This window comes from Tetrao urogallus, assembly GCF_951394365.1.
Source record: "Tetrao urogallus genome assembly, chromosome: 2".
Taxonomy (NCBI): domain Eukaryota; kingdom Metazoa; phylum Chordata; class Aves; order Galliformes; family Phasianidae; genus Tetrao; species Tetrao urogallus.
Window position 1 is genome coordinate 30,793,519 of NC_136814.1, and position 14,146 is coordinate 30,807,664.

At 37.3% G+C, this 14,146-nt stretch overlaps 1 protein-coding gene across 1 annotated transcript in view; it reads right to left on the reverse strand.

Moving 5' to 3' along the window:
- Positions 1 to 3,146: 3,146 nt before the first annotated feature.
- The window catches only part of TTC27 (tetratricopeptide repeat domain 27), a gene marked incomplete at both ends in the record, with an annotated part of 103,984 nt that continues 92,984 nt past the window's right edge, over positions 3,147 to 14,146 (reverse strand). The window contains 4 exons of the mRNA XM_079549923.1: positions 3,147 to 3,269; positions 6,404 to 6,504; positions 7,099 to 7,210; positions 10,994 to 11,191. Of these exons, the coding sequence (XP_079406049.1) occupies positions 3,147 to 3,269; positions 6,404 to 6,504; positions 7,099 to 7,210; positions 10,994 to 11,191 (534 nt within the window). The remainder of the gene's footprint in view (positions 3,270 to 6,403; positions 6,505 to 7,098; positions 7,211 to 10,993; positions 11,192 to 14,146) is intronic.

The window sequence follows — 14,146 nt, forward strand, 5'->3', positions numbered from 1 at the left end:
AATCAAGAGCTCTATGACACACACACATGTGATTAATGTGTGGTTTTGTGCATGTATGCATGCTTAAATATAAACAAAAATCACAAAATTGGTTTTACAAAAGCACTTCTGAAACATGAATCACCTAGCTTAAGAAATCACAGTAAAAGCAATTATATAAATTTTCCTCCAAGCTCCAGTTCAAGCTCAGAGAAGCCAAGTTGTACACTATTAGCTGGAAGAAAAACAACGTACTTGTATATTATTAGCAGGATGAAATTAATACCTTTTTTCCTACCTTATTTATTTTGATAACAGCTGTAAGAATAGTTTTAACCAATGTACATACATACATACCCTGAAGCTAACCTTGTGAATGTACCCTCTGCATTTGCATACAAGTTGTATACCATTTTTAGACACGGAAAAATATTCCAGGCCTTATTTCATTTCAAGGGATATTTGGTAAAGAGCTCTGCATAAATGCTGGGATGAAAGCTGCTCACCTTTCTGAATGGACAGTCAGTATGGCTGAAGGAAAATGGAGGACAGTGGGACGTGGCACACATCACCTAGTGTTATTTATTCAGGGAGACCTGCCTGACTCAGTGTGGCCTCACTGGCCCTAAAAGAACATTCCTGTTGCTCATGAGCAGCGATATCCCAGCCCATGAAAAGCTTTTAGCACCACACCCTGCTGCAATAGTGTGCTGACACAGCCCTCTGAGTGAATCAGGAGATCTTCCCTGGGTTCTGAATACCAGTGGTTGAAAATACATTGTAGGTTGAGCCATATTAGGTCAAAGACACATGAACAAACCCTCTTCAGCCATGCGAGCAAGTTCTCCTTCATACGTTACATCCTTCATGCTTTATCTTATCTTTATCGCTTTATCTTAACTTTGTACTCATCTTCAAGACCCTGAGACAGTTGCTTCTTGAGTAGGCAGAAGCTGAAAAATTCTAGACTCGCTCATTTTTCCTCTGCTTCATACCAGATCAGCTCTAATGGCATAGATGACAAAAAGAAAAACCAAGTACATGAACTTCTAATATATAAGCAATTCCTGTGAAATACTGCTTAATCTGGTACACGCTACTCTGTAGTTTCTCTTACATGGCTGTACACAGAGCACTTGAAAATAACAGACATTACAGAGGTGTTTGTAGGTATGACTGCTACATTGGGAAGGTCTATACAGCTTTGCTAAACCCACAAGGATTCCTTCCTCAGTTGTCATGGGCCTGGTTTAAGTGAAAATCATTTCCATGTTACAAGACAGATGCTCCCTGTGGGATGAAGATCTGGAAATACTATATTCTGCTTGAGAAATGTTCTTCTTTCTTTCCATACTAAAAAAGCTTTTTGACAGCAAGAGCTTTTCTAGTAACGGTCCTTTTTGGTCTCATAGAGCTAAATGCTCTTGCTATGAGTGCAGAACATGAGTATCATACAATGTACTGAGGTGGCTTTTGTTTAAAATATCCTCTGTGACAAACTCCTTAACAAAATAATCTCACTTTGCATCTGAGAGAGATGAAAACATCACTAATGTGAAGAGGTAGCAACAACATACCTGTAAATGTTACATCTGGTGCTTGGTCTCACGGATGAAGTGACTGAGATCTCCCAGGATGATGATCTGTTCTGAATAGCCAGTGTCTCCTAAAAGGGTGATCCAGCTCCTGCTTGTCCATCCTCCACTATATTTATGCCGCCTGTACACATTTAAGTTGTATTTCTCCATTTTATTTTATTTTATTTTATTAAGTCTCTACAGATATTCCCCGTCACTAAATACAACAGTACAAACTGCTGTGCTGCCATGACACTATCCAATCCACTCTTCAGCTACACACCATCAATAGCAGGCTTTTCCTGTATTAGACAAAAGACAAAGTTGCTTAGATTCCACACATCTGCAAGGAGAGGGAGGCTCAAACGAGGAAAAATCTGTGCTAAGAAAACATGAAATACCACAGAAGAGACACTCTAGAGGAGCAGAATGACTTTTTCATACGACCACTTGCTTGAGAGTTGGATATCATCATGGCTTAAATTCTGCCAAAAGATCTAAAGAGGACTGCGAGTTTTCTGCCACCAAATCATTCCATGTCCAAACCCTTCCCAAGAAAATTTAATCCTGGTAGCAATAAAACAATTTTGAAGATTTTTCATCTCTGTGAATAAGCAAAGTCATATAAAAATATAACTTTAAAACAACAGGAGTGGTGTGATTCCCTCAAAAGCGATGGTCCATTTTTTGTTTAATTCATGCAGGGCCTTCACTACGTATGTATGAGCAAAACGAAAATATCTCCAGCAAATTCACTCTGTGAAAACTTTTATGTCTCTCCTTAACGAACCATTTCCATGAAATAGTGTTGTGCACTCAAACTCTCCCTCACGAGCAGGTTTGTCCTTTGTTGAAACGATAATTCTGTGGGAGCCTCACATAAAAATCCCGGCAAGTAAACAATTCATTCTCCATTCTTAGCAGCTTTACAGGGATACAAAGCTTTACAAAGACGTGAAGACGCGTTCACCTTCGAGCACTGAAATAACACTCCTTTACTGCTGCTCTACACCCCGGCCCGACACGCGCTCCCTCACGCCCCAGCGCCGCCACGCACCGCCCGCCTCATGGCCGGTCCTCGCCTCAGCGCCTCACCTATGGCGGTGGCTTTGCAGCTCCTGATTGGCCAGCTGCAGAAAGACGCGCCCTCCGATTGGCTGTGCGCCTCGCTGCTGAGGGTGGGAGGCGTCAGCTCCCGCCTCCGCCGGCTGGTCTTCCAGCTCCTCCGCCCCGGCACCTCTCGCGCTGCATGGCTCGCACCGTGGGTGGGGCGCCGCGCGGGGCCTGGCGCCGCCCGCGCCATGCGCTCAGCCAGAACTAATCCTCAATAATCGCCTTATAAACACAGCCGGCTCGCTGCCAGAAAATCTGGGCCCGAGGAGGCAGACGCACGACTTCGTAACGCTACAAGAGCAGATAAGGATCTTAAGAGGTCTATTATCTGAAAAAAGCTCACCACAAGAATAGCAGTGTTCGGAAAAACGTTTATTAAGGCTGTAGTTGCTTTAGAATTGTTACACTTCATCAGTAAAAAGTTGTAACAAAACAAATACATCATTCTTGTGTCCCAGACACGAAATCTGGTCTGATTCAGCCCTGGTCCCTCAGCTGGTTGCTCAGTTCCTGGAGTTCAGCAATCAAGTTGTCCATAGTCGTCACCTCATCAGCGATCTCACTGCAAATCTCATGGCTTCCTACCTCTACAAAGCGTTGCTGTGCAACAGAGAGAAACGTTAGTTTAAACTACATTTATAGTTTCTCCGTTTCAGGGGAGAGAGCTTAGGAGCCTCCCCACCACTACTCCGCTGCCTTTCACACTGCTATTGCTCTCCCTGTGTTCATCCTGCGACTAATAAACAGAAGGTGCCTCAAAGGGACCAAATCCCTCTGAGGAGGGGAAGGTTGGGTCTCTGATCTGACTGCACTGCACACTGACTCCCAATTGCACGGAATGTTACGGATTTTGCTGTGAAACTCAAACCAAAAACAACTCCTCAGACTGCCAACTACAGCTTACCAATTCGCCTGCTGATTAAATATTATCTGTGGATTTTAGAGGCCATCTTCTCAGTGTCTCATACTGTTGTGTCATTTTCTCCAAAAACCCAAATAAAACTTGTGTATTTGGTGTCAAGACATGTATGAGCAGAGACATGCATCTGTGCATAATTATGTCATATAAGAGAAGACAAAATACTGACACATAATGAAAATAGTTTGTTCTTAAAGACTAAGACAATAAAGAACACAAACAGCACCTAACTCAGAAGCCATCATAAAATTCACATCTTTACAAGAAAACTAAGGGGGAGGTAGTCTGAAGCCTTGAGACACACAAGGTCTGAATGGAGATAAACCAGAATAAGTTGCTATTGCAAGACCAGAATCTGTCACTTGAGCAATATGGAGACTTTAAGAGCTATTGCTCCACATAAGCATAGCAGGGGGACCCAAACATATGTTTCTCCCTTATTATGTAAAAGGGAAGTGAATCATACTTCATCTGTCATAATAAGAAGCCAACATGTAGAGACAAAAACAAACCCAGAAAACAAAAGTTGTTGTGGAGTACATCTGTCATCGTTGTATCATCAAAACATAATGGAACAATACAGATATATATATCAAGTACTTTAAAAGCCTGAACCGAAGTCGTCAGTGTGTTTCAGAATGTTCCTTGGTTCAGTGACAGGACTATCTTCCACAAAAATAGGAACATGTTTCTGATACAAGTCCAGAGACTTCTCTGACTTTCAGCCCTCAAACCTCATGTGACAGAAAAGTTCGGTTCTTTCTGGCTAAAACAGCTCAGTAGAACAGAATGATACAATTATTTATTCTTTTTTCCCATGCAGTTAAAGCGTTCTATTCAACTAGACGCAGCCTGGGGAGACTTCATGCACCACTGCTCTTTGGGCTTGTGCCTCATCTTTTCCCACAACAGTACCCACATTTCATGCATTTACAATACAGCTCCAGGACCTCTCTCCTGTTGGAAGACCCTGCCTGTCAGATCTGAATGACGCATGGCGCCAAGGTGCAGAAGAGCGCCCAATGTGCTCTACTTCAAAGCATGCGACTGCCCAGAAAGCTCTTTTCAGAAAGGAGCCTGTTAACAACACATTTTCTAGGGGCAGCCTTTAGCAGAGTCTGGCTACATTATGGGAGCGGCATTAAGCTGGGACTGGATCCGCAGAGCTGGAGATCTAAGTAGAGGTCAGAAATCTGAGAAGCAGTGTTGTCTCACCAGTCCAAAACCTCCTAATATGGTCCACCTGCATGTCCTGACAATAACATTTTGGATTGTTGTTGTTTAAAGCCTACTTTCACTGCTCCTTCATTCTTTCTGAAATCGTAACTCCTGAGTCAGCTCTTAGCCTTTTTTGTGTGTTTTTCTCTCTTGAAAGAAAAAATTAAACACAAAACAATCACACACTGATGAGGTGGTGAGGCAGGAAAAGAGGACTCTAAAGCAGATTTTGAACACTCCTAAACACCTGTTCAACAGTTCACCTTACAGAAGATGGCTGAGTTTTCAAACCACAATCAACACAAACACACTTTAGAGATTCAGTTAGACTTCAAATAAAAAATGACATATCAGAAACTATGCAAACACAATTAAGTCACACTAACAGCTTTTTATTTAACATGTCAGCTTTCTGCAAAATGGCATAAAACTCAGAGACACCATTACCTGCCAACAACATAGAAGCACCTTCAGAAATTAAGAAAACAGTGCATTAGATTAAATTATTCTTAATCTTTCAAGACTGTGTTATGGTAAGAAAAACCACCAGTAGATCTTTTTATCATCTATGTCAAGTAAACTTGTTTCTTCTATAGTCATGGCCAATAATCAGACTTTTTTTTTTTTTTTTTTTTTCTTAAATAATGTTGTGAATCACAACACAACATATAAATCGTGACTTTTTTCCAATACATTCCTATGACTTACATATATTAGTATCTGTAAGCACAGTTAGTTATGGAGCTCACTTATGTCTGCTTTATATAGCTTTCCTAGGTCCTTATCCTTAAAATTGCAGGATTTAAAAGAAAGCAAGTGAAGTTTAACACACTGATGATGGATCAACACTTTGTAACCTAAGCACAGGTTATAAAACTTACACTCTGTAATTCACATTTATAAAACCCCACACACAGCCAGGAAGAATAAGATATTAAGTGTACTTTGAAAAAAATGTGTTCTGTATCAGACCTCAGTTAAACAACGGCAGTGTCTCATGTTGAGATACACTGTAAAATTAGGATAATAACGATGCAGAAACAGACTTGGCTCTTTGACTATGGAGGACAAGCTACAGCTCCAAAAGCTAAACATAATTCAAATGCAATAACCTTTTCTAAATAATTACTAGCTGAATTGATAAGACATCCATAAAAAACAAATTAAAATGAGTTTCTTCCTAAATAAATAACTGCGATACAAAGTAGTCTGGACACACTTCTCCCCCTTTTAGAGGCTTACAAGCCATTCCTTCTCAGACTGCTTCACTCCTCCCCATGATTACTCACACTAAGGAATAAGTCTTGAAAATGACTGATTTTTTCCAAACATTTCAGTCTGGATGCCCAACACTAAATAAAATTCTAACTCAGTCTGAAAGATAGCACTGAAATTTTATAATAGTAGGTTTATTTCAGTTAAATTGTAGTGGGAAGGTTAGTAAAAGTCTATGTACAAATGGAATCCTTAGCGTAGAAGTAAACATCTCTCTGATGACTGACCAAGACAGAAAGATATTATTTTGTCTGTAAATGACATAAAACCAAAAAATGGGTACCAGTAACTGAATAAAGATACATAATTCAAACATTCCTACCTTTGCTTTGGACGACAAGCCACGTAAGTTAAGCCGAGCTGAAGAAAGTATCTGCAAAGCCTCCTGATTATTGGATTTGTTCTGACTGCATTTTATAGCCACTAAAATTCAAACACAGAGGAGAAGGCCCCCAAAACAAAAACACATTACCTCAACAGCAATAATCCTTAAGCAACTGCAGTTATTAGAAGTACTTCAATATCATCTATACTTACTGGTTGCAGTATTCCTTTTTGGGATATTCAAAAAGAACACTAAGTAATTTTGGGAAAATCCAAAACCAGTAAGTCTGTAAAAGAATCCTTCTCAAATACATACTACAGCACAGTTTACTCTTACTGAGTATACATACAAGTACCTATCCTGGAGATGCTGGCATGGCACTGGCAATCAAATGTCATAATTTGAGAACTGAATTACTGACGCATTTACACTTGAGCTATACAATTGCTATAAGACATTGCATAAACTATAAGTGCTACAAGATATTGGAAAGCAAGGAATTATCATTTTACCATTCATGTTTGCTGACTCACGTAACACAATTTCTACCTTATTCCAAGTTTGGAATGTTCTATGTTAGAAGACTCCAAATAGTAGGAATAAACATAATAAATGAGGCAAAATTTTATTACTTTCCTTAATAAATACTGGCTACAGTCATCATGCATAAGCTCTTTTCAGGTAGGACATACCATATGCAATCTCTATGGCTCCTTTTGCTACTTCCTTAAAAGAAGAAACATCTTTCTCCCAGTCACTTGATTGAATTTCACATTTATGTGCCTTAGTAAGACACTGAAGTGACTGCAAGGAAGGAAAGAAAGGAAAATCAGTATTCATGAAAACAAACTAGAAGACTAATTTAGTTTTAAATGGCTATAAATTTGTTGATCAGTCAAGAAAATAAACATATCTTTACAGTGCTTAATTTTCTGCAAGTTGAAGTAGCATCCTTTTCTGCAATGGTAAGCACCAGCTGTAATACAGATGTTATTCACCAATATTGCATCTCAAGTATGACAAGCATATAAAGTAACATGTATCTCATTTTTATCTTCTAAAAATCTGTCTAGACTGATGGATGTGACCCATATTTGCTAAGGCATCATAATTGAATGCACATGAAAAGGAAAAAAGACTTGTACTCACACTGAATAGTAATTTTGTAACAATTAAATGCAGAACTGAATACATCAAAGCATTCTTTCTATGTATGTATTTTTGGTTAGTATTTTACAGACATGACTATTAGTTGCCATACTGTACCAGTTCTCAGTGTGAATAAAATAAACTGAGAATGTAAACAAACAACACTACAGGAGGGTTTCCCATTAAGAAAAAGCATCTAACAAGGAGCAGGAAGATGCATGGAGAGTAAAGGAAAACAATTGCTTTCTTCTAGCACAAGGACAAGGAAAAAAATCCACCAATTCATCTCATTATTGTAACTTCTGTTAACTTTTGATAACTAGAGAACAAATCTCGTAATGCTGTACTGGAATCAGTACCCCAGTACTCAGAAGAAGAAATAAGCAGTTCATGAATGAAATTAAAAGTTATGTTTGAATGTAAGGAGATTGTGAATTGAATGTAAGTCAGGACATACAGCTACTCCAAAACAATAAGCATTGAGCATTCATAGAAAAACCTAAAAAAATTTAGTGAATCTCTGAAATCTAAAAATCTACTTAACTAAACCAAAGCACATGGATCAGCAAGAAAAAAAAAAAGAAACAAATTCTTTTTTTTTTTTTTTTTTTTTTTTTTTTTTTTTTTTTTTTTTTTTGATCTTTCTACAGTGAAAGAAACACCAGAGACAAATACACGTGAAAAGATGCATGGCTTAGTTCAAAAACAACTCTTCAATCACTTATTTTTAAGAAGTCTAAGTATTATACAAAGGAAGAAAAAGCTGTCAGTGCAGTACATGTACAACAGCACAACAAAGCCTTCTGGCTGCTGAACAAGGATGGATGAAATTTAGGGACTGTCAGCCCAAAAGCTTCTGCCTTCTCTCTCCCAGCAAGAGTTCCAATCACTAGTGCCCAGGTGACTGAACTGCTCATGCTGAATGGCTGCAAGTGGCAATAAAGGTGCATAAAGTCAAACTAGTGCAGATTATTTCTTTTTTGGAACAACCTAGGTTCTAATTGCTGGTAGCACTAAGCAGCAGAAGGAAAAACTTCCAAGAGAACAGTTTTTACAGTAGCCTGATTTTAATCTTGTTGAATGTGTCTGAGTCAGAGCAACGAGCTAGAGCGTTTTGTTGTCAGAGATGGAAAAGAATTCAAAACCTTGTTGGTTGGTTGGTTGCACTTCTGGAACCTGAATTTATCCTGGAAGGAAAAGGTTCTGACCTACCCAAAGGTTATGGAATAAATTTTCAGAATCCAAGTAGGCAGCTTGGAGGTTGGAAAGAGTCCTTGGTGGGAAAGGTGTGTACTGGGTGTAGGGCAGCAAAGAAAGAAGTTCTCAATGAAGTGGCAAGTCAGCTACAAAAAGTCAACTACTTACAAAGTGTGAGTGTAAATATATTCTAGGTTAAAAAAAAAAAAAAAAAAGTTAATAGTTTTTACTCCTAACGCCCATCTCACTGATTCAATGTATATAAATAAACTGCTGTAAATCATAGCTGTAGATTCAAGTGATTCATGGTGTCAGATATGACAGCAGAACAGAAAGGTAAGCAAACAAACAAAAACCAACAACAAAATAACATCTCTACAATAGCCAGCCAGACATTATTTCAAATTAAGTTCTGGGAAAAACATAGGCTAAATATAATTAGATATGCACTAAATAAGGCATTACAATATGGAATAATGGTCAAACCTTACATTTGTAAGGAGAAACACAATCCTACGACAGATCTTTTCCCATCTCTTTGTTCTATGTTGCCACAAAACAGAAAATAATACCTTTTCAGAATCATGGACCTTTTGAACAATAAAAATGGGTTGAAAATTGCAACAATATATCTGGAATTCTTCTACATATAATTATATTAACTTAATATTTGACATTAAATGATACTTCTGGCAAATAAATACTCGTGTTTTTCACAGTTATACTTTATAATCTGATATCAAAGAAGCTACAAGTGACTATCTAGTATATTTAAATTGATTTTTATACTAGTTTGTGCTGTGACTGTAGACAGTTTTGCTTTTCCACGATTCATCTCTGTGCATCACACTAGAATACTTGGATTTACATGGGAGCATATCATAAGTATTTATAAACATGACTGCATTCTGCAGGGCAGGCTAGGCCGTATGTTCCATAACAAGTCTGATTAGGAAAACTCAGTTAAAGTCATGTCTACTCCACAAATTGAAACCATGTTTATAACTGGGTTAGTGAAGAACACTGTGATGTAACCAGATTCTGAAATGATTACATTTATAGTATAGACAGAGCCTCTCCTAGTTTGCATGTCTGAGTAAGAATCTGTGGATATATTACCGGATATTGCAGAGTCTGTATTTCTGAATTCTAAATAGGCCAAATCCCTTTTATTGTTTGGTAGTAAAGAAAAACAGGGAAGGAAAAAAAAGGAGAAGACCTGAAGTTATAATGAACTTGAGAAAGGACTAAACAAGGCATTTCACAGGCACAGCCTGAAAATGAAGACACTGAGCAAGGCCCAAGTAATTCCAATTTTAACTGTAAAGGCATACAATTTGTGGGCCCAACCATACGCATAATACACTTGACATCAAGTGACAAGCAACCTTCCAGACAGACATTTTTGCCCTGGCCAAAGACATACCCCCATTAGGAAACATATTCTGATTGCTGACCTTGTGTATTTTCAGCTGCAGTGAAGATCTCATAACCTGTAAGTATTTTTGGAGTATGCAAGGCTATTTGAATTTTGGAAATTCAACACCAAATGCAAAGTAGTTTCTTGCACACACAAAAGTAAACACTTGCAGCAATACTGAGTGGTTAATTTTGGAAATGAAATCAACTCAATTTCCTGGGAAATGAGAGGAAAAAGAGATGGAAGTTAACATAGCTAAACCATAGAGAGGTAATCGGGGGGGTCCAACAGTTTAACAGGTTAAGAATTACAAAATTGTATTAATTTCATTTTAAGCTGTGTAAGCGCAAAGCGCTCTTACACTGGACACTCTGAGTAACAGATGTTCTTAATGTTCATTTTCTCTTTGTGGATCCAAAGAAGAATTTAGATGGCTTATGTTGCCATTGGATCATGCCATTATGATACATTTTTTCCCAGAAGGCACTATTTTTTCTTTTCAGAATCAAAGATTTCTATTAAAAATAAAAATATAATATAGCTATCAGATTGCTGCCAAGAAAAATTTCAGACTACGAATCCAGGACAATGAACGTGTATTGTGTTAGGATGCTTTACAATGAAACACTGATAAAATAAATAATTTTTTTTAATTTAAAAATGATGTAAAATATCTTGCTTTTGTTGGATAATAAAATGCATGCTGTAGAAACACGATAAGCTTATTGGAACAACAGCATGTCTTATTATAGTACTTAATTTGCTGGAAAACAAAGTTTGTATAGTGTGCATCCATAACACAGAAATCAGAATACATTTACCTTTTCAATATCTTCACTGCTATCATTCTGTCCATTTCCATAAAGTCGGGCATAAAGTCTCCAGATTTCCCCATCATTTGTCACTCGTGAAGTCACTCTGCCCAACAGCTCTTGCAATTTCCCCTTCAATCCACTTGCTGCCTCTCCAGTGCGATCTGCCATTCCATCTACTACTGCCCTGACCAGAATAGCCAAAACCTTAAAAAAGCAACAGGAAAGAAGGTTTACTTCAATATAAATCAACATAAGCATCGGTATAAAAAAACAAATGAAGCACCACATAGCAAATACAGTATTTATTAGGGGAATAATTCAGCTAATTTAAACTTCATCTAAACTCCAACTCCATGGTTGGAGAAGATAAAAGGGTGAAAGAGCTAAGACACAAATGACGGGTTACACTGATAGGCTCATGTGAAAGAGAATGGCATAGAAAATTATGGCAGCATCATGAAGATGTTTTCACCTTACAATATAGCTGTAAAAAAGATCAGTTAACAGGCTGAACAGAGCAATGAGGTAATGGAAGACATTGTTATTTACAGGACCTCTGTTTAGTTGCCTTTATATATATGTACTGGATGAGATTGGAAACTGGAAAGCAACTCATGCTGCCCTGGAAATTTTGTTTAATGCATTTCTGATGAAGTCAGTCAGTTCAATGAAACTTTTTACAAGCACTCATTTGATGACTCTACTATCTGAGTCACTGACTTGAGAATGTGGGATCTGACCTGAAGAACTGCTGAACACTTGCACCTGCTGGTGAACTGGATGGGAGCTGCTCTTTTCATGTATGAAATGCTACCCTGTCCCAAAAGCAGAAAAACAACAAAACTTTGTGTTTTGAAGAGGTGGACACTCAGAATTAGAAGACAGTTTCACTGAATCGTGTTTCACAGGAAAACTGAAACAGCAAGTGTAAATCCATAAGTCACTGAATTAAATCAGAAGAAAATAAAACCTGTATAAGCTGTGGCTTACTGAGAGCTACTTTTCTTGTGTAGCACAGAAGAGAGAGCAACAAATAAAAATACATGAAAGTCTCCTAATGCATGCATTCATAAATGTAGGTAAAAAAAAAAAACCCACTCATTTCCCAACTTTAACACTCCCGAATTTTTACTTCTGAAAGTAAAATAAAAATTAGCACATCAGAGTATATTACACGTGAAATAAAACATGTGAAGTTTACTATGATACTTCATTGTTCTAATACAACTTTTTTTTTAAATTACTCAGTTAACTTATATTTTATGAAATAATTACTGACTTTAATGAAAAACAGACAAGAAAAACATTCTTATCAAATTGAAATAGCTGACAATGTTATGAAATAGATACATATATAACAGAAAGTAAAAAAGCAAAACAAAACAAAAAAACCTACAAGCACCATAAATATTTCCCCAGTTTTTTTCACAGGCATTACCAGAAATATCTGAACATCACCTAAAGGCAACCCTCACTCCCAAAGCAAAATAGCATATTCTTCATAAAATAAAGTTTTGAAACTCATATTGCATTTATGTTTCAGAAACTAAAGGAATAAATCCTATCATTAAATGTATCAGGTATTGTTTAAATATTTGCTAGAAAAACACCGAAAATATTGACATTTTCATTAGTATAACATAGAAGAGGTGTAAGAAGAAACATTGAATTGTGATCTGTTTTGAAAAGGAAGTAAAGCTGGCCCTGAGGATTCATATATGTAAGCATGACTTCTCAATCAATTTCTCAGTCCACAGTATCAGAATTGCTCCTCTAAATCATGAAAATTCAGGTATACATCACCCATGGTTAACAAGAGCTCTATAGACAGTATTTTATTTGGATGTGAAAAAAGTTTCCTCAGTCAGTAGGATTTAACAACTGAAAAGTAACTCTTATTCCCATAGAGTTAATGATTTGCTTTCACTTTAATCGTAATAATTTTTATCTTATTTTATTTTTGGTTATTCAGCATACAAGCATTAGCATCACAGCAGTTAAAATACAGCCAGTGTGAAATCCAAAATTACAGGGCACATTAAGTACTAATTAATGATTAACACTACTTGGCTGTGCCCAATTGTTAAACAAAGCTGTTAAGAATAGCAAGTGAATTGTGCTAATTGTCAAGAAGTATTAGCAGTCCAACACAGCTTTCCATTTTAGACACTTGCTTAAGTGTTAGATGTTAATTTATACCTTTGAGGGAGTTAAGCTGCCATTGGGCTGAACTAATGAAGCAATGCTCTGCTGCCCAGGATCCTACACAAGTAGTAGGGTTTGTTTCTTTTACCTCTGTTAATAAACTATGCCACACAGGATCAACCATGCAGAATATCTGTTTAGTATGTCACACCACTTATATTCTTCTTACTACTTTTCTTTTGTGAATGCTAAAGACACCATCTGGTCACACTAACAAATATAATTGTTTTTAAATGCTATGACTGGTATCAATCTTATTTCAGAATTGCTCTCCAAACAGTTCCTTTCATATAAAAATTCACTTTATCCAACTACTTCCGGAAGCTTAACTAATGCAAATAAGGATTGACAGCACTCAATAAAAACGGAACTCTCAGATACCAGATCCAAAATGACAATGAGCTCTCCCTTGTGCCCTCCCAATCCCCAAATTAAGGATTTAATATAAAGGACAAAGCATCAACTCCTGTTCTCTTTCCTCAGAATCCCCTTGAAACATGCCTTCGCAGCCTCTTATTAAAAAACAGTCTGACAATATGAAAAAAGGACAATATGTAATGGAAAAAGTAACAGAAAAACTTTTTGTCAGTTTCTCAAGAACACGAAATTGTGGAGGAACCACTTCTCCATATTTCTGAACTCATTTTTTTCACAGTGCAGGATGGAGATCTGGTTTCTGAAAGCAATGTAGGAAAACTGCTTTTCCACCTGCAAAACAACTTTGTTATTCGCAGAACTGCAGCTTTCCAAGTTAAAAAAAAAAAAAAAAAAAAAAAAAAGCCTTGGCTCCAAGAAAGGGCATGTGGTACAAAGCAACATCATTAGTAGTTGCAGAAATCTCTCAGCTGTATTTTACAGCTCAGACTAATAATTCAGAGGCTTAATTGACAGTTACAACAGGTAAGGCTTTTTCATCAGGTATTTTTCAGTGACTGATCCACCTGCTGAAGCTGC